The 26,542-nt window shown below is 38.8% G+C and overlaps 1 protein-coding gene across 2 annotated transcripts in view; it reads right to left on the bottom strand.

Moving 5' to 3' along the window:
• UGGT2 (UDP-glucose glycoprotein glucosyltransferase 2) overlaps nucleotides 1-26,542 on the bottom strand; it is a 4,352,373-nt gene that overhangs the window by 1,121,580 nt on the left and 3,204,251 nt on the right. Inside the window, exon 33 of one of the 2 annotated variants that reach the window (XM_044072987.1) lies at nucleotides 15,307-15,327. The exons of the other annotated variant lie outside the window; for it this stretch is intronic. Within the exon in view, the coding sequence (XP_043928922.1) occupies nucleotides 15,307-15,327 (21 nt within the window). The remainder of the gene's footprint in view (nucleotides 1-15,306; nucleotides 15,328-26,542) is intronic. 2 annotated transcript variants of the gene reach the window in all.

Below are 26,542 nucleotides of genomic sequence, written 5' to 3'. Positions count from 1 at the left end.
TCTGCCACATCTAGCTCTAACTCCTGCCTTTTTGTCAGTGCCACTGTCTCCAACCCATATAACATAGCTGGTCTCACTACCCTCTTGTAGACCTTCTCTTTCACTCTTACTGGTACTAGTCTGTCACAAATCACTCCTGATACTCGTCTCCACCCACTCCATCCTGCCTGTACTCTCTTCTTCACCTCTCTTCCACACCCACCATTACTCTGAACTATTGATCCCAAGTATTTAAACTCATCCACCTTCGCCATCTCGGGTCTATATCAGATCAACAAAATGGCTCATTATCAAATGTCGTAACGTCGAACTGCAAAATCCGAACCCTAACAATATTAAAACCTCAAAACAGCGAATTTTTTCCCAGGGAAAAAATTTGCTGTTCCGAGAAACACACACACACCAAAAGCACACTAAAAAGCAGCAATCCACACACATACATTTAAAAGTTACATCTAACCCTACACTACACTGCACATACACTACTATTTATCCACTTACTTTAACCCAGACCCTAACCCTAAGGTCCGTCACTACTGCACACTCACCTCACCCATGCCCTAACCCTAACTCCCTTAACTGGCCCCAACCCCAAATTCTCACTATCGCACACTTACCTGACTTGCGCCCTAACCCTAACTCACCCAACCCGTGCCCTAACCCAAACGTCTGCACAATCACACACTTACGTTAACCCAACCCGTAACTTTCCACCGCATGGCTGAAAACAGCGAAGCCACAACAACGGCCAACCAAATTCTTTCCCTAGGAAAGAATTTGGTTTTGTGCAGCTTCGGTGTTTTCAGCATTCGCGATATTGGGTTCGATATTAGATCATTCAAACCTCTGCCATTTCAATGATCTAATATAGACCCACCACCTCCACTCCTTGCATCCTTACCATTCCTCTATCCTCCATCTCATTCACACACGTATATTCTTAGTCCTGCTGACCTTCTTCCCTCTTCTCTCTCTAGAGCATATCTCCATCTCTCCAAGATCTCCTCCACCTGTTCCCTACTCTCACTACAGATCACGTCATCTGCAAACATCATAGTCCACAGGGACTCCTGTCTGATCTCGTCTGTCAACCTGTCCATCACCACTGCAAATAAGAAAGGGCTCAGTGCTGATCCTTGATGTAATCCCACCTCCACCTTAAACGCATCCTTCACTCCCACCGCAGCTCACCGCTGTCACACTATCCTCGTACATATCCTGTACCACTCTTACATACTTCTCTGACTCTCCCGACTTCCTCATACAATACCACAACTCCTCTCAAGGCACCATGTCATATGCTTTCTCCAAGTCTACAAAAACACAATGCAACTCCTTCTGACCGTCTCTGTACTTCTCCACCAACACTCTCAGAGCAAACATCGCATCTGTAGTGCTCTTTCCCGGCATGAAACCATACTGCTGATCATTAATCATCACGTCTCTTCTTAACCTAGCTTCCACTACTCTTTCCCATAACTTCATGCTGTGACTGATCAATTTAATTCCTCTGTAGGTACTACAGCTCTGCACATCTCCCTTACTCTTAAAAATCGGTACCAAAACACTTTTTTCTCCATTCCTCAGGCATCCTCTCACTTTCCAAGATTTCATTAAACAATCTGGTTAAAAAATCCACTGCCATTTCACCTAAATACCTCCATGCTTCCACAGGTATGTCATCTGGGCCAACAGCCTTTCCATTCTTCATCCTCTTCATAGTTATCCTTACTTCCTCCTTGCTAATCCATTGCACTTCATGATTCACTATCCCCACATCATTCAACCTTCTCTCCCTCTCATTCACTTCATTCATCAACCCCTCAGAGTACTCTTTCCATCTGCTCAATACACTCTCCTCGCTTGTGAGTATGTTTCCCTCATTATCCTTTATCTGCTGCACATCTTTTCTAGCTTGGTCCCTCTGTCTAGCCAGGTCCTTTTCTCCCTTCTTAGTGTCTAACCTTTCATACAACTCTTCATATGCCTTATCCTTAGCCTTCGCCACCTCTCTCTTTGCCATGCACCTCATCTCCTTATACTCCTGTCTACTTTCTTCATCGCTCTGACAATCCCACTTCTTCTTTGCCAACCTCTTCTCTGTATACTCTCCTGTACTTCCTCATTCCACCACCAAGTCTCCTTATCATCCTTCCTCTGTCCAGATGTCATACCAAGCCCTTTCTAGCCGTCTCCCTTACTAGCTCTGCTGCAGTTACCCAGCTATTTGGTAACTCTTCACTGCCACCCAGTGCCTGTCTTGACTCATCCCTGAACTCCACCTCACAATTACCCTTTTTCAAGTTCTACCATTTGATCCTTGGTACTGCCCTCACATTCCTCCTCCTCTTCTTGATCACCAATGTCATCCTACAAACCATCATCCTATGCTGCCTAACTACACTTTCCCCAGTCACCACTTAACAGTCTCCAATCTCCTTCAAACTGGCCCTACTACATAAGATATAATCCACCTGTGTGCATCTTCCTCCACTCTTGTATGTCACTCTGTGTTCCTCCCTCTTGTTAAAATATGTATTCACCACAGCCATGTCCATCCTTTTCACAAAATCCACTACCATCTGACCTTCTGCATTCCTTTGTTTAACACCATACCTGCCCATCACTTCCTCATCCCCTCTGTTCCGTTTACAAACATGCCCATTGAAATCTGCTCCAGTCACCAGTCTCTTACCCTTGAGTACGGTCATCACCACTTCATCCAACTCACTCCAAAATGTTTATTTCTCATCCATCGCACACCCAACTTGTGGAGCATATACACTAACAACATTCATCATAACACCATCAATTTCCAGCTTCATAAACATCACTCTATCTGACACTCTTTTCACCTCCAAAACACTCTTAGCATACTGTTCCTTTAGGATAACTCCTACGCCATTTCTTCTCCCATCCACACCATGATAAAACAATTTGAACCCACCTCCAATACACCTAGCCTTACTCCCCTTCCATCTGGTCTCTTGCACACACAATACACAAACCTTCCTTCTGTCCATCATATCGGCTAGCTCTCTCCCTATACCAGTCATACTGCCAACATTCAAAGTTCCGACCCTCACTACCAAAGCCCTACCCTTTCTCCTTTCTTCCTGCCTTCGGCCATGCCTTCTGCCTCTTCTCCTCCTTCAGCCAACAGCAGCCCAATTTCCGCCAGCACCCTGTTGGCTAACAGTACTGGTGGCGGTCGTTGTTAACCTGGGCCTCGACTGATCCGGTATATAAATATTTACTGCTGTCCGCATGAATAATGTGGCAAAGTTTTACGCTAGATGCCCTTCCTGACGCAACCCTCCCCATTTATCTGGGCTTGGGACTGGCACAAAGAAATGCACGGGCTTGTGCATCCCAGTGGCTAGGTTCAAGCAATCTGACTTTAAAAGGCCTTTTCGTTTCCCCAATATAAAACTTATTATAGGGGCATTAAGTGCATATATAATACCCTCTGTATCACATCTAAAATTTGCTTTCCCATTAAATGTTATACCATTTATATTGTCAAACCCTGCAACTATATGCTTACATGCCTTGCATTTACCACAGATTGCTGTACCAACTGTTCTTAGTGCATCATAAAATTTAAGTTCTGGTTTAATCACTCTACCTTTAACTAAAAAGCTTTTAATATTTCTCCCTACTTTATAAGAGAATTTTAAATTCCTTGGTAACCAATCTCTTGCTTCCTTGGATTTTTTCAAAAAATTCTAATAATATTTCACCATAGCCATAACTTTATCACTAAAACACTACATAATGTGATGAAATAAATCTCAGAATTATTTTTTCTTTCATTACTATCATAACTTATATTTCTATTTCTCTTACATTATTGTGTATAAATCTGACCAGTTTTATAATAAACCTTATTTATTATTTGCTGGCTATACCCTCTTGAGTAGAACATGTTATACATTCTGTGAATTTCCTGTCTTAATTCTTCTGTATCAGTACATAATCTATGCAACCTAGTAAACTCTCAATGGCAACTTATAGCCTTAAGGTACTTAACTTGATCTTCAAATTTTCTATGTATCTTAGTGTGTAAATATCCCTTAGATACATTTACCTCTACATCCAAAAATGATACTTTTTTTTCTTATTTGTATACCTTCAAATTTGAGGTTAAACCTATTATTTTGCAACTCTGATATAAATTCATCAATTTTTGTTTCCCCTCCTTTACACAGAAAAATCAAGTAAAATATAAACCTGCTATAATTTTAACATGTTGTTGAAAAAGTTCTGTAAATACACTCTTGCTCAAACAACCCCATGCTTAAGTTGGCATATGAGGGGGCAAATGCTGCCCCCATTGCTGTGGCCTGCTTTTGTCTAAACAACTCTCCTCCAAATTCAAAAAAGTTTTTTGTAAGACAAAAATATAACATTTCCACTATATATTCAGTTGCTGGACCTTGTCCTAAGAAGAATCTTACTGCTTCTAGACCAAATTCATGATAAATATTTCTGTATAAACTCTTTACATCAAGAGTAACCCAATACATCTGATCATTCCAGCCTATGTTCTGTATTTTATTCAAAAAATCAGATACATCCTTCACATAGGCTGGTAAAAATAATACCTTGGGTAACATTAGTTCATGTAAAAGACAACCAATATTATGCTAGAAATAATTACTTCCAGAAACCATAGGGCATCCTGGTGGATTAACCATACTTTTATAAATTTTTGGTACACAATAAAAATATGCCATACTAGTATTATAATGACATAACTTCTTTTTAACATTCTCTTCAGTCAGGTACTCTAACCTGATACCCTTGTATAACAATTCTTCATAATCAGAAATAGCCAGCTCATACATATCTCCCTGAACTTTTTCATATACTGTGACATCATTTAGATGATTAAAGCACATTTCTAAATATTGGGAAATGTGTAACAAAACTAATTTGTTACTTTTATCTGCAGGCTTGAATATCACATCTGCATTTCTTCCCAGTGCTTGCAGTGCTAGCCATTCATTTTTGGTCAGATTATAATTAATATTTGTACTTTTCTTAAATTCAACAAATTCTTGTTCCACAGAGTAATTTAAAATATTTTGAAACTGCATAATTTCCATACAATTAAATACAGGTATAAATTTACTTTTTGTTTCTATACTACTTGCATCAAATAAGTAATATGCATTAGTAACATCATCAGATACACAAGAGAAAAAACTGTCATTACTATTAAAAGAGACTTTCATTACCATCATCATACATAAAAGAAACATTTTCATCAGAAATCTAAGATCCACTTTAAATTGTGCCTAAACATGTACTTCAATTGCAATTTCCTAATAAACCTGAACACATCACATTTCAAATCATGTAGCCTCGGTAGTACTGTAGGAATAAATTTCAGGCCGCATTCTAATACGGCCTGTTCATACATATTTAAACTATAACCAGACAAATTTACCACATAAGAGTCCACTTTAATATCTACCCCTCTTGTTCTTATGCTGCCATTGCTGGTGTTGTTGTTGGGGGTGTTGCTGATACTGGTGGTTGAACTGTCCTTCTCACTGCTGTTTCTTGCTCTGGAAAAACATTTTATTCCCCCCTTGGTTCCGAAAAGTTTGTTGATATTGTTCAATGTTTTGTGCTGGTGGTAAGGGCGGATATTCCCCATTATATGCACAGTTATCATCCATGCCCGATGAAACTGTTTCAAAGGATGGTCTTGAGCTGAATGAACGCCGCTCATCCACCCTCTTCCCTTCCTTAAAAGTCACATGACGTTTAGCGTTCTTCCTACTGGCCTTCAAAATGAAGGCCAAATCATTGTCATAGTCTCTAGTGTCTCTAATTAACTTATTCTTTTTTCTGTTCATAATATCCTGTTCATTATCCTTCAATTTGTTAATATCTTTCAGGATATTGTCCAAAAATTCTGGACCTGTTTTGGACAAAATATTGCCGCATGAAACATTAATATCTTTTTGTAGACTAGTTTGCTTCAACCTTTCATGCTCGACAAGTATAGCAACCCGTTCAGTCATACATTTATGGGCTGCCTGTATCCAGCGCTTATGGAAGACAGAATCTACTTCATCTTACAGATTAAAGGGTGTCGCTGGATCTTTATATACTCTTAGACCATGGGGGGTTATTTCTAATTCTAATTATTTAGTCAAACTCTGCACATTCAAAAAAAACAGATGTCTCTTTATAAAATAATTGCTCAAGAGACTCACAAAGTACCTTTATGTCCGTATTCATGGGTATATGCTGTTTCCGTTCAACAGAAGAAAATGGATTAGAAAGCCTGCAATTCTGGTCTATTTCCCATCTATTCCAGGCTTGTAAATTCGAAATACAGGGCTGCGGGTTACTCACAGATCCAATAACAGCCTCAGTAAAAGACAAATTTACCATTTTCTCATTAGGTTGGGATAAATACTTATCACCAGGTCTCTGCTGCGAATCCATAGTACCTCGAAACACCCTAGGTACATCTATATTTGGGTCACTGGCCATGTAAACAACACCAATTAAACAGACTGAAAACAATAAGGTAAAAAACCACAAACCAGTCACCCAAGAAAAGAAGTAAAACAGCGTTTATTCCCCTGACGTCTCGGCTGATGCCTTCACAGGAGAATACTGAACAAACTTCACATTCCATATTTATAATACATTCATTCAATCAATTATCCAATAATCCTATTATTTAATTACTTACAAAATTATTTAAAGCAAAACTCTCCAATTAAAATCTACATTCATTCCTTGTGGTACCAAAGTATCAAATTTTAAAATATAAACTGCTTCTTATACAATAAAACATTTTTAATATTTTTATACAAATAATTATCTACAACTTTCTGTAATATTGTACCTACTAACCTATCAGACTGACTCAGATGTTCATAATAAAAATGTTCTGCTACTGAGGTAAACATTTTAACATTTTCAATGTCTCTAATGTGTTCAAGTAATCTGACCTTTTCGTTTCCCCAATATAAAATGTATTACAGGGGCATTTAAGTGCATATATAGAATGCCCTCTGTATCTAAAATTTGCTTTCCCATTAAATTTATACCATTTATATTGTCAATCAAAAATATAGTTTTCTGAGAAATGAATTTTAAATCTGTTGAAACTGCAGGTTCAAAGGGTTTTTGGGTCAAAGACTGAAATAAAACTGTAACATCCCAAGGTAAAACAGGCGTTCTCTATAAAAACTTTCTCCTAAGGAAAGCTTTAGTCACCTTAAGAGATGAAGCAGACAAATCATTATGTCCTATGTAAAAATTTGAAATGGTGGCTATGTGGACTTTCACAGTAGAGTAACTAGAACCTTGCAAAAAAGTTCAGAAAGGAAATCCAGAATTGCTGGTAGAGGGGCTGAAAAGGATCTAATCCCTTTGAGGATGCTCAAATATAAAACCTTTTCCATTTTCTTTTGCTCTGGGTGGCACAGTGGTTCAGTGATTAGCATTGTCACCTAACAGCAAGAGGTTCTATGGTTCAATTCTTGGCTGGGGGTGCCTTCTGTGAGAAGTCCTCATGCCCTTCCTGCATTCGCGTGGATTTCCTCCAGGTGCTCCGGTTTACTCTCACATTCCAAAGACAAGCGTCTGGAGCTTTTCTCCCCGGGCCTCTGCTGAAAATGGGCTCTGTACCAGTCAGACTTTCCAAGTAAACAAATGTTAAATAAATAAAATAAGTATTTTTGATTGATTCCCTCTGAGAAGAAATTATTTGGACTACACAGGAAGAAATTCTGGCATATATGGCTCGTTAAAACTGGAAAAACCATGCAGTTAGTTTTGGGTACTGGATCTAGAATGGAACCAAGAACCCATGGTGGGTGCTGTACATGAAGCCAAAGAAATGGGAACCATATCTGTCAAGACCAGAAGGGGGCAATGGTGATCACTGTGGTCTTGCACTACATGGTTTTCTGAATGAACTTTGTGAGAAGACGAATTGGTGGAAAAGTGTAAAGGAGTCCTGGGAGCCAAAAATGGATCAGATTATCTCTCGATGACTAAAACTGTGGAGTGATGTGGCCAAAATAACTGGTGCATATGTTGTTGAGGTAGGAAGCAAAGAAGATGCAGCAAGGTTGACCCCAGTGGCTGAAAATCTCTGCTGCCACTGTTTGTTTTAGAGACGACTAGTGAGGCAATACAGTATGCTCAACCTGCTCATTAGTATACCAGACTTCCCAGGAATGTGCGCTGCTACCAGTAAGCAGTTTGAAGACATTGCTCACTGCCAAACTTGTATAGCTTTTCAGCAAAGAGGGTATGAACATGTTCTGCCTTGTTTGTTAATGTACCAGACCATTGACATATTTGTCTGTGTGAACAGCAATCCCATCCTAGGGTATTGATCCTGAAAAGCCTGCAACTCTAGTATAACTGCTTTCATCTCCAAGACAGTGATGTGAAGTTTGGCCTCTGTTGAAGATCATATCCCTTGAACTGTCTTCCCTTCGAAATGCACTCCCCACCCTAGAAGTGAGGTGCCCATGGTGACTGCATCCTTGGGAGGAGGCAGACAAGAGGATCTTCCCTGTACTACTGATGGGGAGGTAATCTATCAATTTATGTGATTTCTGGTGAGAAGGGATAAAATTTTTGTGACCATTGTATTGCTAATGTCTGCTGTAGAACTCTCATGTGACATCTCGCAAATGGAACTAGTGAAATAGAAGAGGCCATCAGCCCTACTATTTTTTATATTTGTTGTTATATACTCATTAATTTTATTTGTGTGCCAATGACCAGTTTACACATTAGGTTTCAATCTAATTTTATGTATTTCATCAATTTTATACACCGTATGTGTTTTATTTCTATTATTCAGCATTTAAGCTTATTACAAATGAGCTATGATTGGTTAATTGGTTGAGGTATTTCTTATCTAAGGGTCATTACTAGTTGGTACGCTCACATCTGAAGAAGTTTTTAGACGAAAACGAGGTGATCAAGTTAAGCATTCGTGTCTTTTTTATTGTATGTGCTTATACTTTGGTGTGGATTTACATTAAATTAGTGGATTTCCAATTGTGTGTGTGCCTCCAGTGCCTTTTTTCTGTTTATGCGATGTAGAATGAGTCTTGTTGTGTATGGCAAATGGTGTTGCATCACTTGAAAAGCTATAGACCTTCAAGCCGAGTACTGCAACTGGGAGTTCCACAATTTGTTGCACAGTATCTATCTGGCAACATATAAATCCTATGTTCTGCATGGGAGGCAGCTTGCTTTTCTTGTAGTTGATTAATATTCCCAACTGGTTTGCAAAACAGAGAAGGAACGACTGGTGTTGCAACAGTAGATCCCTGGATGTAGAAGTTAGGAGGCAATCATCCAAATCAATGAAGACAAGGATCTCTTACAGCTGGATATGAGCTGCTACAACTGCCATAATCTTAGTGCACACTCAGGGGACTGTAGTGAGACTGAATGGCAGTGCCATGAATTGGTAGTGATGGGCTCTCAGCTGGAAATGATGAAAACTCCTGGATTGCCTCTGGATCTTGATATGATAGTAGGCATCCTGGAGATCAGTACAGCACATCCAGGCATCCTTCCTCAAGAGAGGTAGAATGGACTGCACCATGACCATTTGGAACTTTGCTGTTTGACATATTGATTTAGATTAATGAGATCGAAAACTGGTCTGAGGTACCCTGTCTTTTTTGGAACTAAAACAAACCTGAAATAGACACTGGATCCTAACTGGTCTGGGGTACTGGCTGGATGACTCATCAATTTTGATACTTCTGCTCCTGTGGATTCCAAATGACTGAGTGGCATACTGGGAATCTTTAATCTCTTCTTTGGGGAATCCAAAAGGATACTGTATAGCCTCCAGTGATAATCCTTAACACTCATGAATTGGATGTTATAGTTCGTGAGGTTAAAAGGTACAAGGAAAAGAGACCATTGACTGCCTCTAGAATGCAGCAGTTGGGCAAGCATTCAAGGATGCTAGTAAGGTTTCACCGTGAAAGAACCAGAGAAACCTTGACTTTGAGGTCCACTTCTACCTCATGGGCAGTGTCCATTTGGCTTACCTCCTCCACTGCCTTGGGAAAGTCCATCACCAAGAATGTCCTGGTGAAAACCTTGGGACATTTTGAACCACATTTTCATACTTCCTCTTTGACTCCTGGGAAGGATCTTTGCGGAGTAGAAAAACAGATTCCCATGGCAAACAAAAATCTTACCATCCTTGTTCGCTGCTGGTAAGCATTTCTTTTACCTTAGGTCCAATCAAGGTGGAACCATCATAAGGGCACTGATAAGGGACACCTTGACGCTCTCTGTGAAATCACATAGCCGCATCCAGGCATGGCATCATATGGTAATACCTGTGCTGGCTGCCTTTGATGTACCATCAACTGCACTAGATAGCAGTCTCATGGCCACATTTGAGGAAGATTGCAGGGTATACATTTGGGAATTCATCTTTTGGACATCTGTAGGCAAGCTACCTCAAAGAGACTTTGAGAGCTCTTCAATCAAGACTCTTTGGAAACGTGTCAGGTGTGCTAGATAGTTCAATGCTCGAACTGCAAAGGTCGCTGAAACATATGTCCGTTTATCCAGTCTGTTCAATGTCCTTGCCTCCCTGCTCAGGGAATGGACAGAGAAACTTTCTTCTGATAGTTCTTTCTTTCTGGCTGCTGATACCATCATGGCATCTACAGGCAGGCCCTTGGACCAATGTCTTCTATCCTGTGAGGCAACCAAAATCTTATCCAGCTTTTTGGGGGATAGGCACTGCCACATCAGCTTCATTCAAAGCCTTCAGAGAGATGAGCTCTATTAAGGCATCATGAGGTACAGTCCAACCAAGACACTGAAGGGTGAGAATAAAAGCTTCAAGGAACACACACATCAGAAAAAGTTTCTGTGGAAAGCCCCCCCACCCATTTCATCAAATCCAAAATGTCTCCCAAGGAGGCATCTTCGGGGGGGGGGGGGGTCAAGTCTGTGCCTTTTGTGACTGACTCAAGAGAGAAGTATAGACGTTTCCATTTACATGCCCTTTTCAGGAAAATGTGTCTCAGGAGCGCTGATGCAGACACCTCAGAATCAGATGGGGAGCTCAAAAGTCTAGCTGCCTCAAAGCTGATTGTGTCTGCGTGTCCCTGTCAGCCTGAATGAGAGAAAGGAGGTACAGGATCCAATGGAAGTCAGGATGGAACTGAACTCAGTGCAGACACCAGTCTCCATGGTCCAGACAACACCCTCTCCACAACCTTGAAAGCGAACTCAGCTAATGGGAACTATCAGCAAAATCATTACGTTTCCTAACTCCAAAGTACATTGGTTATGATCCGAGTTGTCTGCAGGCAAAAACTAACAGGGAAATAATGGCTCCAAAAACTTTGGACTCAACTCCAACACCAGGGCTCCAATGTTCTGGCTCCAGCACTCTTCCTGACCTGAAGGCAACAGTGTCAAAAAAATTAGGGAATACATCAAAGCCAATGTCTCCAGAGCTATTGGATCTAATGCTGGTGCTGTGCATGGGTTTAGACCCATATACTTTGGCTCCAGAAAGAGAAACGGTGTCAGAACAATGATAGATGGTGTTGATGGAGCTGGGAGAACTCCCAGCTGAATCTGTTGTCCTCAGGAACTTCCTCATCAAATGGTCGACATCCATCTTAGTTGGTCTTCAGGTGAACAGACCAGACTTCAAAGAAGAAGCTACAGAAGGTGGTCTCAAAGGCAGCTTTTGAAATATTGGAGAATGAAGTCTGGGGATGATTGGCTCTGGGGAAAAAGAAGGCTTTGGGGAGGGAGTTGAGATCCTAGTTACAGTTGGATCTGACTGACTTGTCAACTTTGGTGCCAGACCCAGAATAGCGCTTGGATCTGGAGACCTTTTCTTTGGTTTCTCTGCCCTTTATTCTTGTCTCTTCTCAATTTGTTTTTCTCTACGTTTCTCCTTAGATTTCTTTCTTTTTATTTAGATCTTTCTTTTCCTTCTTTTTGTCAGACGAAGGAGAGGTGGAGGGTACCTTGGGCATTCTGGACCCCATCTGAGAGGGAAAAAGTCCCTTAATAAGTTTCCTCCTTCTGCTTTGAAAAGCTCCAGTGCCACAGATAGCACTGATACTGCAGGTATCCTGTAAGTGGGAAGGACGTAGGAAGCAAACGCAATAGGAATGGAGGTCGGGGGGAGGGATCTTGTGTCCACAGGCTGAACACTTTTGAAACCAGTGCACTTTCAGACATCAGAACAACTTTTACACTAAAAAAGTCCTTATAACAATTATAGTAACTACTCTGTATCATATTAAACATATATATGTATATGTATATATATATATATATATATATATATATATATATATATATATATATATATATAAATAAGAAAGACATCTCAGCTACCTAACTGCCATCCTTCTACGATCTATATGAAAATCACTATGTAATCTATATAATATTACCAGATAGTACTATCTAGCACACTTGAAAAATATCTATCTAAAGAAGCATTCTAACAAACCTAACCATCTAAATACTATTTTTTTAATCTAACAAGAAAACTAGCAACTATCCACGAGGGAGGAGAAAGAATTGAATTAAAAAATTGCCATCACTTATCATGAAAGTGTTGCAGCTCTCGGCAAACACATCTGGTCTAACAGGTGGCAAATGAAATCTGGGGTAAATCAGCTAGGAGAAGGGAATTGTGGGTAGGGGAGGAGTCGCAGCTCTCAGATCCAATAATCTGGTATAAGGCACAGAGGCTGGATCCAACATCCCACATGTTGAATCAGATAAAAACAGACATCAGATCCTAAATTTCCTAATAAGTCCCTAACCACTCTCAGCTCCTTGCTTATCTCATTCTGCAGTTTGAACACAAGAGTAACCCCACCCGAGCTACAAGACTCTTGAGTCCCCGGCTTCAAGACAGTGGTTTTCAAGTGCTTGGCACTTGAGCACCTGTAGTGCTCCCCAGCTTTGTCTACATTATACGGCTGTGCATCTTTGCAGGATGTTTGGTTTGTCCCTTCCCACCACCATTTTCCACAATATAAAATGGAAAAAAATCATGCCCGGGTATCACATAATGTTAGCTCTGTCACTAGTGCAACTGGGTACAGTATTTTACTTTAAACAGTTTGTATATTTTTGTGTTGTTTATAATTGTTTGCATTTCTACTTGGGTTATGGGATATTTTGTCTCCATGTGCATGCTAGCATGCACACATGCACTACTTCAGTTTTCTCACTGATAGAAGTTTTATGCTTACACATATTCTGTTCTGCCCAGAGTAATTATGCTCCCTGCTAATGATCCTTGCAATTGCTTTCCAGCTACAAATACAGCACATTTAATTTCTTTGATAATAGCACAGCGGTACAAGTCAGATTCTATACTCCTCTATCCTATCTACAAACCATCAGTTTATTGTCACCACAATTGTTTATTTGGGTCTCCTGGAGTTTCACACTGTGTGAAATACAGTGGCAAAGATTCTGTAACACCTAGATCTCTTAACTGGATGTACCAACCCATTCATATTCCATGATAACATTTCCATAAAGCTACAGCCAATTAACTTCTTGTGTTTTGCCTCTTTGATCTCAACAGTATCTGCTACCAGGGAAGGAATTATTCTACCATCCTCCACTGCTCCATCTAAATGCATCTGACTTCAACCCAGTGAGACAGAAAACATCCCACAAACTATAAAAGAAACGTTGCATTAAAACCTTTGACAGCAAGATAATATTTAATCCTCCAAATTAAAAAAAACAGACAATTTACATAACTCAGAGAGTGTACCCCTCTGGTACTCTAAGGCTATGGAGATTTAAACACTTGATTTTGTGCACTATTACCTGACAGCAGTAATAATCACCATGAAAGCCACTTCAAATTATCTCCCATAGGAAGCGATATTTGTTCCCTCCCTTGACATAGCTTGCAGCTTCAGTTTCTAAATTTAGATAGCCATGTGAACACTTTTCTCTCCCCTTTTGCACACTGGAAAAAATACCTAGGCAAATGTCTTCCAGGCCAATTCAAGTACACTATTTTGGCTAAATTCATGTTGGGCTGTTACGCCTGATAGTCAAGATATAGTGTAGCTCACATATTATATGAACATAACAGGACTACTTCACACCTGACTGCCACTGCCAGAACAAGGTTAGGAAGTGTGTCCATCAAGTCTTCCATAATGAGAACCAGTCACATTACCTGTCAAAACAAACCTGCAGGTTCTCTTCAAGGCAGGAATTACTCCACTGTGGACTCAAGTCTGTACAGGGCCTCTGGCCTACTATCGGAAGTCGAATCCCTCTCCTTGTAAAGATACCCGCACAATGTTCTGTGCAGGACTGCCATAAACTGCCCCAACAATAAATTAAATTAGCCAGTTTTTTTTGCTTCCTGACATGGAATGAGGAAGCAAAGACCTACTTAACTCCCAGGTAAGACAGCCAAACATACACTCATAAGTCCCATTTAAATAATGTTTGTCAAAGCCCAGTATAAAACCAACAGAAAACAGTGCAGAGAGGTTGATCACCTCCTTGTTCACTTTGCTCCCCACCATTATGTCAACCATCTCTCATTGTGATATACCAGAAGTTGAGACAATAATAATTTTGTTGACCATTTATTTATACAGTTTGGTAACCGGGGTTGAGCAGTGATCCCAGTGAACCTATTTCAGTTTCAGCTCAGAGAGTAAAATAAGATAAAAGAATGTACAATAAATGAACATTAATAAAACATAAGAGACATGTACATAAATTAAACAAATGATATTAAGACAATAGCACACAACTAATCACCCAGGGAAGTTCTCACTTGCTATAGGGTTTTAATGTTTGCTTATCTAATTCAGAAAGATTGTAACCCTAAGTGTAATGTTTAAGACATATGAAGGCTCCATTTTGTTGAATACCTAAGCTGTAGCTGAAAATGATTCACTCGGTTCATTCCACCTATCAGGTTAACAAGAAAAAAATGAACAAACTTGTATACATATTAAAAAAAAAAAAAAATATTTTTAAAAGACCACCAATGAAACATAGTTAGAGACCGCTGAGTTAGTTAAGAAAATAAGTACAATGCTGTCCCTAAAAGTGTCTTGTTTTAATGTAATTTCTAGTGAGACAGACGGAGAACTATTTAAATGCATGCCATTTGTTGTCAAATAGCTGCAGTATTATTACATTTACAAATATGACAGACAATGCAAATGCATGGCATGCAGCAGTTATAAAGCAAGGATTAGGACAATGCAGGCCTGCTTTTTTGCTGCCTACCTTCCCAATGAACTCCACACACTTTCCATATTCAGCAGTGCGACAGAATTTTCAGGGGGTGTAGGGGAAAAAGACAACAAAATAACATGTCAGTACACCGTTACAGGAAGTAAATTTCTGCAAAAAAAGGATCACTGGGCTGTCCTGACACTGTGAGGTCCAAATAAAACTAAACCAGGTGAGTGCAAACATGTTCACAAAGATTTTCTAAAAACTATTTTACATAACATTTTAGTTATTTACTATTATTAATTAGAACTTGTACATGTATCACTGCATAAGGATAGTGTTTAACGATTTAACTCTGCATTGAGCAAAAAACCTGAGACAGAAGTAACAACACAATGGCAGCATGAACAGGATGGTAACCTGACTAGGATGCTTGCTATTGTTAATAAACACCCCACTAGTAAATTATCAGTAGGTGAAATTGTTTATAATCATTCTGAAACTTGTAGCACATGACAGCAGAAGACAGGTATGATGAATAATATTATCACATTCAGATGTATTAAGCCAGCAAATTGTTCTTTTGCATGCAGTTATTCAAGTTAAATCTAAAAACGTTAACACATATTCAGACTCATTAACAATAATATGAATAAATTACAGATTTGGTCTATATGACCCCTCTAAAAATTCCAAAAATGTTTCCAACTCCATGACCAATATATGTGCACAGATACACACAATGCGTACACATTTATGTGTGTATGTATATATATATGTGTGTGTATATATATATATATATATATATATATATATGTGTGTGTGTGTGTGTGTGTGTGTGTATATATATATATATATATATATATATATATATATATATATATATATATGGGTTCACTACATATGACCGAAAGTTAATATGACCGAAACCCATTTGACTGAGACCAAATGACTGAACCTTCATTTGACCGAAAACCCATGTGACCGAAAACTCATTTGACCGAAAAACAGCACTGGCAGGTATATGCCCTGTTCCCCACTGTAGTGCAACCCTGGAGTTAGAATATATTGTTAGGGGGGTGAAGCTCCCCTCCTAGTCTGATCAGATATTTTGTGGTCTGTGCCTCCCAAACACCAGCCTAACAATATATTCTAACTCCAGGGTTGCACTACAGTGGGGAACAGGGCATATACCTGCTAGTGCTGTTTTTCGGTCAGATGAGTTTTCGGTCATATGAGTTTTTGGTCAAATGAACTTTCTGTCATTTGGTCTCAGTCAAATGGGCTTTGGTCATATGAATTTTCGGTCATTATATATATATATATATATATATATATATATATATATATATATATATATATATACATATATATACATACACATGTAAAATACATAAAAATAAGCCTAATTTAAAAACTTCAGCTAGCAAGCTCTGTGTTTTATTTCTACACTGATCCCCATAAATAACATATATGGAAATACTAAATATATATAAAGTGATCTCTGAGAAGGCTTCTCTCTGCATTGGGAGGCACAACTAGAAACAACCTTTTTCTTAAATCTGTTACTGCTTTTCATAAATCCTGAGCCTCACACTTGGGGCAAGCAAATATTTTTGGTCAGTCTAAGGTATCCTTGTTTTGAGTTTAAGGGATGAACACAGCCGTTGCTTCCCTAGTTCAAGTCCTATAAAAGGGGGTTAACACATAAAGGAAAACACAGACAAAGTCAAAACAGTTATAAAACATTAAATCTGAACTCCCAAAAGGTCCCCATGCTATAATACTACAGCCACAGCATTCCATATTAGGGGATGGAGAAAGGGGATAATGCACTTATTGCAAAGGCTCATCTCAAACAACAACAAATATGGCAGACTACACACATACCTGCTACATCTTGAACAGAGCTGCCATCTACAATACATGGAACACTTAGGAAATATTCCACTCACTATCACAATAATCTCAAAAGGGACAGAAGGTAGGCTTCAGAACATAATGCGTTGCAGAACAGCCTCATCAAAAGATGCTTTACTTGCGGGTATCCAAACCACAATGCTTAACAAAAGTATGTACTGGCTATCAAGTGCTTGAGACAGAGAAGCTAGCAGTGAATACAGTCCTAAATCGAACTCTAGAACAGTTGCTACTAAGGTGTCATGCTAAATCATTTAGTTAAATCATTTAGTTTAATCTTTTCAGTCTGAATCTTTCTAGTCTATAAACGTTCTGTTGACAAAACCAACACAAAAAGCAAGACACCTGGAAAAGATCAGCTTGGCAGATAAAAAAGTCCTCTCTATGAGGAACTAATAAAGCAATTTATTTTCATTTTTCTATTAGTCTTGTAAAGGTAAACCACAAATGTAGCAAGGATACGCTTCATATATTCTCAGTAACATGTACAGAAAATGTCAGCTTTTGGAGGAACACTTCACTCTCATGGAAAATGAGGCAAGTCTCTTTATACATGACAGTTTGGAACATATGGAAATCTGCTACGCTGAAGTGAACTTCAACAAGAAGGGCATACTGTAGGATTCCAACTTCCAGTTCAGAGAATCAGTCAGTTACATGGGTACATCTAAATGTAAAAAGAGTAACAACTCCAACTTCAGGTATAGAGAACCAAGTTGGTTAAGGAGGTAGATGAAACATTTTAATCATGAAGTTCAAATTCCAAGTTAGAGATGAAGTCTGAAGGGCAAAAATAACAGATCCCATTCAGAAAATCCCTTCAGAAAATGTTTCACACCCCTGTGCAGAGCAGAGTCTTGACTTCTACTAACTCATCACACATCAATATGGCACACACATATACCCTAAATGTGAAATAACTACAAACTAGATCAAAAGGTTACCTGAGATGGTCAAGCAAACCAGAGGATTTATAGGCTGATGAGCAAGGAAATATACCCACGCAGAATGCAGTACATGTACAGGGACTACTGATGCTCAGACATGGATATAGTCATGCTGCAAATACAGTAGGCAAGTGCAAGGGCTAGAGGAGTCTCTAAAAATGGAAATGCTAAGAAGGCCTTCAATCAGGCTTTTCTAGGCCACAAGGAGGTTACAAGAGTAAACTTTGCCATTACTAAGGAAATCTTCACCATCAGGTGAGAGATGATAGCAAGAAGGAAAATGTACACATTAATTTCATCCCCATTCTTTCAAGGACAGATAACAGCTTGATTAGGACTGTGGTTTCTTGTACATAAATCAATTTTTAGACAGACATATCTTCAGAAAATGTTTTGAAGAAAGGCGTCTAGATTTGTGACTCAATGTAGCCAACTAGGACACTTGATCCATGATTTCCCACCAGAACGATCCACTAGCTAGTGTCCCTCTCTCACAAATCAACCACTTTCTGGATCAGATGGTAGAACACATATCTCCATTTGTTTAGGTATGATACAACCCAGTTGCCCAGTATCAATAGAACAGACTCAACCTTCCGGACATACAGAGTTAGCAATGATAGGAATACATCCCTAAGCTCAAGAAGGCTGATGAAGAGATTTCTCCAGTTGATTTCAGTGGCCTCAAATCAAGGAAGAACAGAAGTGAATTCACTACCTCTCTAGAGAGGCACCCGGTGTGACAGACTGTATCAGGAAGACAAGGCATAAAAAAGAAGTCCTTCTCTAAGTCAGGGCCTAAATCCACAAATCAATACGCATCAGCAAGGAACCAAAACAAAATATGTTGCTACTGCTTCAGAGGCACATCTGACACCAACTGATCTATCAGAGGAGGACAAGCAAGGAGTGTCATGAGCACTTCCGCACTATGTCTCTTTTTTGTAATGTCAATCACCAATTTGTTTTGCGTAAACGCACTCTTGGCTCTTGCACGATTATCTGAAAGACTGGGCAGTGGTGGAGGCTCAAAAAACAGCATACATGGAGGCTGTAAAAAGATAAAGGAAGTCCCAGGAATATCAACTGCTTAAAGGAAGATGCTTAACTGAATGTCCACTTCCACAATGTCAGTGCATCTCTGCACAAGGCATAGATAATCAGTCTCTTTACTTTTTGATATGCCAAGCTACAACTGTATCGACCAAATAAATGGCCGTTTAGCACAGCTAAACAGGAGAAAAGCATGATTTTCATTTCCAGAGCACTGAAGTATCAGCAAGACTTCTGACAACATTAAAGTTTCTGAGTTGTGCCCCCATATGACAGCAGATGCTTCTAGTGTAACGGTAACCACAAAAGTTTATGGGGTAAAATGGTCCTCCAGTCTTATGATGGACTGTAACCAACCACAACAGTTCATGTTGCTTGCAGACTTTCAATAGCTTTATAACTAGGATGGGAAAGGCTGCAACATCAGAAAAATGGATTTTAATCCCTAAGTGAAGAGCCACAAAATGCAGAGCAAAATTAAGATCCTAAGGAGGTGAGGGATTACGAAGAGATGGATGAAGATAAAGGAATTGCATAAAACATCTTTGAGTCAGAAGTTAAGATAAAGCTTTATCACTAAATCTTTGTGAGAGAAATAAAGCCTTATCACCAAAAGGGATAAGTAGAGGAGATTTTTAATCCTTAACAGAGGAGTAACAAGACCCATTTTACATCAGTCTAGACCCAAGGCATGCCAGAGTGTAGATTCTTAACAGAGGCTTACAGCACGATACATTTTAGTGATCTTACATTGGTTTACCTGCATCCATTTCACCTACTACCCATTTCACCACCAGCAACCAAAATCTATTGCTGTATTTTACCCAGAAAGAGTAGGTTTAATCCTCTGGAATGTTCCTTTTTCATATTTCTTTGATATGGCAATCTGCTTACTCTGCTTTATTGAGGAGTTTGAAGATTCACTTTATACACAGCTTTAATAATATACCTTTTCAAGAATCTTATCAGCCATAAGTTTCAGTCTAAATTGTCATCCATCACATCTACATTTCTCTACATACAATTTCAGAATAGAAGGGAACATGAAGTTTAGGTTTTATTTAATATCTTAAAAATATAACAGATGTAAGAAAGTTCTTGAAAAAGTGACTATGGTAGAATGAGTGGCAGATGTGAAGACAGCCGATATTACTCAAGCCTACGAAAAAAGTAAGGTAAATACTAAGCAATCAGCCTGCAGACTACTAAAACCCTGGCCAACAACCAGAGGTCAAAATCAAATCCTGCACCTTGCATGCGTAAGGTGAAAATCTTAGCCATCAGGCCAACCTTTGAAGCAACAGACACTTATGGCCATGCAGAGTAACTGCAGTTAGTTTTTTTTTTTTTAAGCAGCAGCACCCCATCAACAAAGTCAATAAAGTGTTAAATGAGATCCAAGTTTAATGCTTCTGATTAGGCAGTTATGCAATCCAAGAATGTTTGTGTGCAGCTTAAATTTGTTAATTTCTGACTGTTTATCTGCTTGTTTGTTACAGTTAATTTAAAAAAGGTACAGCTCATATTGTTTACCACTGCTCAAATCTAGTGAAGATGCCACCTCTATTGATCTGGTACTTACATATTACCGCAACCAGATTTTCAACCTGTGACAATTTGTTATGTTTTCGGGAAACTATGCATGGCATGTTAACCTGAAAAGGGTTGTCTAAAGTGTTTATGTTGTCGCGAAACCATGTATGTTAACCTGAAAAAGGTTGTCTAAAGTGTTAAGTAGTATTCTGTGACATTGTTTATGGCATTGGAAGAGGAATAACTGCCAAACTCCTGTTTGTGGGAAATCTGGTTGCGATAGTACATAAGTACTATTGATCTTTATGGGTCTTGAAGAAGTAAATATGAAGTGATGATTTACTGTTTTCCTTTCTTTGTGCTGTTTGTTTAGGTTTTACAAGATAAAGACATCTAAGACTCTGTGTGATCATGCACCCTTCTATCACAATGACAAAACATAGCAACACAAATATACCGATATGCAGCATGAAACAGAAAATTACTTTAGCTAGCCATCTACAAGATATTCTGACACCCTTCCTGTGGGAGGAATAAAGATGCCTTGAAGTCTCAAGCAATTTTTATTCAGTTAAGCAGGTAGATGAACAAGTGTTCCTATACTAATACATTACATTCAACAGGCCAATTATTTAAAGTCAGTTACAGACAATGGTGGGAGGGTCCAGGGGGGATGACTGCAGAAAAGTCCAGGAGATGGAAAAAAAAATAATCCAATCCCAAAGCTTTGAGGTTAGTCCATTATCTGAATAGTCCTGAAAGACCTGTGAGGGTCTACCAGCTCAGCAGCCTGTGGAACCTCATTCTTATTAAGTTTTTTATTTTTATTTTTAACAAACTACAACTATAGAACTGAAAGATATGCACTTATCCTAATGATAGATCCATGTTGTCTCATTTTTGTCCGGTTCAATGTTTGGGTTGTCAAATATGATCGGATCACACCACAGCGCCTTCTTCCAGAGCTTTGGATCCGAGACTCTGACTCCTCTTTTACTCACAGTTCCCACCTTATGCCTAAATTACCTCAGACTAAGTTTGCTGACTGTTTCTAACCATAAAGAAAAATATCATGATAAGAATAAAATAACTTATTAAGAATGCCAAGCTTAGTACCATCACCAAAAGGAGACAGGGTCTTAGTCGAGGCCTGTCTGAGCATCAGAAGTTTGCAATGGCAATTTGGACTGAATTGAAGGGGGAAGGACAGATGGATGTTTAAATGGACAAAAATGAGACAACACAGATCTATTGTTATGGTAAATACATTATTTTCATATGTGATGTTGTCTGCTTTCTTCCACTTCAACTAACGCTACAGATTCCCAAAATGTCTAAAGGGAACTGGGTGGTATCAAGGAAGGACGTTCCTGAGAATAGTAGAGCCAAAGGATGCACAGGCTGTAGACTCCATATCCAATTTGCAATCAGATATAAACGTATGAACCATTGACCAAGTTGCTGCTGCATCAAATGTCATCAATGTGAGCTCTTTACATGAATGCTGTAAAGGTAGCTATTGCACTAGTGGAATGAGCTTTTGGTTATGACTGTAGAGACAAACCTTGAGTTTTATATACAAAAGAAATGCCGTCTGACAGCCACTTAGAGACTACAACTTTTGAGAACTGATTTCTCAATTTTTCTTTGGTAAAGGGGACAAATAATTAATCTGATTTTCTAATACCTTTGGTATGGTGCAAGTAGAATGTGATCTGCCTGTGAACATCCACGGTATGAAGCATATGTTCTTCTTTGTTACATTGATTAGGAGAAAAAGCTGGCAAATCAATGGGCTGTTTCAAATTTGCTTCAGATGACACTTTGGAGAAAAGGGAGAAATTGTTCTCAATGACACTTTGTGGAAAATGAGAAACGGTGGCTTGCATGAGAACGCTTGCAATTCAGAAAGTAATTTAGCAAATGTGATAGCAATTAGGAAAACAGTTTTCTAAGAATGGTACTTAAGGTCAGCTGACGCTGCTGGCTAAAAGGGCTTCTGAGTCAATGATGGACATAAAATTGTGACATTTCACATGAGAACTGGCTCCCAAAATGGAGGCCTCAGAAAAAGGCTCCTCTAAGGAAAGCTTTAGATATTCTAAGAGAAGCAATGGAAATGTCATTATCGCCTATGTGAAAATTTGAAATAGCAACCATTTGAACTTTGACGGTAGAATCTTGGTGAAAAAGTTCTGAAAGAAACTCCAATATCAATGGGAGGGGGGCAGAAAAAGGGTCTAGCCCTTTTGATAATGTCCAAATAGAAAATCTTCTTCATTTACTTTACTAACTCTTTTTGGTTGTTTTTGAGAAGAAGAAATGATGTGGACTACTAAAAAAGACAGCCTGACATCTCTGGCTATCATCAAAATCAGAGAAACCATTTGGTTAACTTTTTGGGCATGTAGATCCAGTAGCGGCATCCTGGAAGGGTAACTCAAAAGATCTGGAAAGGGATCCGGCATCCAGGGTAGGTGTAGCAAATGATGCCAAAGGAAGGAGAACCAAAACTGCCAGGGCTAGAATGGTGCAATGAGGATCAACTTGGTCTTGCACCTCGTTGGATTTCTATATGAATTTTATCAAGAAAGAGGTATTGGTGGGAAAGCAAGGAGGAGACCCAGGGACCAAGTGTGAACTACAGCATCTCTCTGTGACTGTCCTTGTGGAGGAATGAGGGCATTCAGTAAGTTGTAGTAAATATTTGCTTTTTTTTCATTCAAATAGACACCTGATGAACTATAAACTTAATGGGAGGATTCACAAGAGGCTGAGCTGAGAATTCTTTGGGCTGGTTAGAATATTCAGATAAGGAACTCAATCCCAAGTTCTATGTGATGGGATCCACTTATTTCCCTACATTTTCGTATTCTACCACTCAGCATCCTTGGACCTTCCCTCTACAGTCTCAGAATGCCTTTAAATAAGAGGACTATAACTTGTATAGTATCAGAACAACAATGCTTGTGCATCAGCTCACTTAACTGTCTTGAATAAATTTTTTTTTTTTTAATAAACTACTACAAGGCATCGTATTCCTCCTGGGAAAGGATTAGAAGCATTTTCCTAGAACTAAGTGTTAAGGTGATATCTTCTGCATTTAAATTTGGTGTTCTTTTACTTCTTTTAATTGTTCCTGGAATCTTAATCTTGTACTTCTCCTCTCCCATCTAATCACGTTATTCTCTCCTCCTTCATTTTAGAGCTTTTCCATGTCATACCAATAAAGAATTTTTTATTTCTCTACATTCTCAGTGTTTAGTACTGCATTATTTGCATTGATGAATTTCTGATATATGCCTGCGCCTCCTGTTTTTTTTTTTTTTTAATCATCCTTAATCCATCTGCCTTCCTTATCAAGTAGCATATCCTTCCATTTCATTACATATGTCTCATCTTTCATTAAATAAATAAATCGAAGCTGTTTTGCAGTGTTATACTCCTTCAAATCTGACAGTGCAAGATCCTCCCCACCACCACCCCCCACTGGCAATTATAACTTTTCCCATTTAATCCTGTTCTTTCTCATATAAATTATTTTAATTCTTTATTTAAGGCTTGCAAAATTTCTATGAATGATAGAAATAAGACTACCTTACAGAGCACATGAGGGACCATGCCCACTTAGTATTTATTATCCAGATCCACAGTTAACATCTTCCATTGCCTTACCTTTTTAATTATTTTTTTCCTAGTTTCCTCCCTTGGCTCAATGTTGAAACTCATAAACCCAAGTGCCGACTGACCAAAAAAAAAAAATAAATAAATAAATAAAAGACTGGAAAACCAGGAGAAGAGTAGATCTCAAACATCGCACTTCTCCTTTAATGTTCCTTTTTGCTGGGGGAGGGCCTGCACTCCTGCACCCCCAATGTGTGTGTGTGTGGGGGGTCCAAACCCCTAAACTTATATATTATCTCTGAGACTGTCATATTTTGAAGAAAAGGGAACATTCTAGGAAATTTTTCAGTCATTCAGTTTCCCCAAAAATAAACAATAGTTTATCAATTTTACTTCTGTTTTATTGCAGTTTAACAAGCATTATAAACTTTACTATGAATCTTATCCTAGTATATATATATATATATATATATATATATATATATATATATACACACACACACATACATACACACACACAAATGGAAAATAAAACTTTGGAGACAGATTGGGAAGGGGGGTAAGAGCGGATGAGGTAGATGAGGTAAAAGATATGAGATTTGTGTAGTTACAGTGGATATAAAAAGTTTACACACCCCTGCTAAAATGCCAGGTTTTTGTGATATAAAAAAATGAGACCACAATAAATCATTTCAAAACTTTTCCCACCTTTAATGTAACCTGTATCCTGTACGATTCAATTGAAAAACAAACAAATCCGTTAAGGGAAAAAAAATGTACAATATGCTGGTTGCATAAGTGCACACCCTTAAACTAATACTTTGTAGAAGCATCTTTTGATTTAATTACAGCATTCAGTCTTCTTGGGTACACACCGGCCATCAATTAAAGAGACTCTGATTAACCCCAAATAAAGTTCAGCCGTCCTAGAAGGATTTTCCTGACATTTACTTAGTTGCCCGCTACAGCAAAAGCCATGGTTTGCAGAGCGCTAACAAAGCATCAAAGGGATCTTATTGTTGAAAAGTATCAGCCAGAAGAGTACAAAAGAATTTCTACAGCATTGGATATACCATGGAACACAGTGAAAACAGTCATCAAAAAGTGGAGAAAATATGGGACAACAGTGACGTTGCAAAGAACTGGATGTCCCTCCAAAATTGATGAAAACTGGTCAGGTAGGCTGCCAAGAGACCTACAGCAACACTGAAGGAGCTGCATAATTTCTGGCAAGTACTGCTTGTGTACTACATGTGACAAAAATCTCCTGTTTTCTCCATATGTCTGGACTATGGGGTAGGGTTGCACAGAAAAACATCCAGACCTGGCTAAAATTTGCAAAACAATACATCAGGTCTCTCAAAAGCATGTGGGAAAGTGTGCTATGGTCTGATGAGACCAAGGTTGAACTTTTTGGCCACAATTCCAAAAGGTACGTTTGGCGCAAAAACAAAACTTCACATCACCAAAAGAACACCATCCCCACGGTGAAGCATGGTGGTGGCAATATTCTGCTTTGGGGTTGCTTTTCTTCAGCTGGAACTGGGGCTTTAGTCAAGGTGGAGGGGATTATGAGCAGTTCCAAATACCAGTCACTTTTGGCCCAAAACCTTCAGGCATCTGCTAGAAAGCTGAAGATAAAGAGGAACTTCACCTTTCAACATGACAATGACCCCAAGCATACATCCAAATCAACAAAAGAATGGCTTCACAAGAAGAAAATTAAAGTTTTGGAATGGTCCAGCCAGAGCCCAGATCTAAATCCAACAGAAAATCTGTAGGGTGACCTGAAGGGGGCTGTGCACAAGAGATGCCCTTGCAATCTGACAGATTTGGAGCCCTTTTACAAGGAAGAATGGGCAAATATTGGCAAGTCAAGATATGCCATGCTGATAGACTCCTACCCAAGAAGACTTTTCAACAAAATATTAGTTTAAGGGTGTGCACACTTATGCAACTAGCTTATTGTACTTTTTTTTGTTTTTTGTATTTTTTTCCTCTAACAGACTTGTTTGTTTTTCAATTGAATTGAACAACTTATAGGTCACATTAAAGGTGGGAAAAGTTTTGAAATGATTTATTGTGGCGTCATTTTTTATATCACAAAACCTGGCATTTTAACAGGAGTGTGTAAACTTTTTATATCCACTGTATATGCAATGTTATTTCTGGACTGAATGTACCTGCTTTCTTATTATGTAGTCTTGTCT

Source organism: Protopterus annectens, chromosome 5.part1, assembly GCF_019279795.1.
Source record: "Protopterus annectens isolate FY-2018-M chromosome 5.part1, PAN1.0, whole genome shotgun sequence".
NCBI lineage: Eukaryota > Metazoa > Chordata > Ceratodontiformes > Protopteridae > Protopterus > Protopterus annectens.
This window is presented reverse-complemented; position numbering and strand designations above follow the sequence as displayed.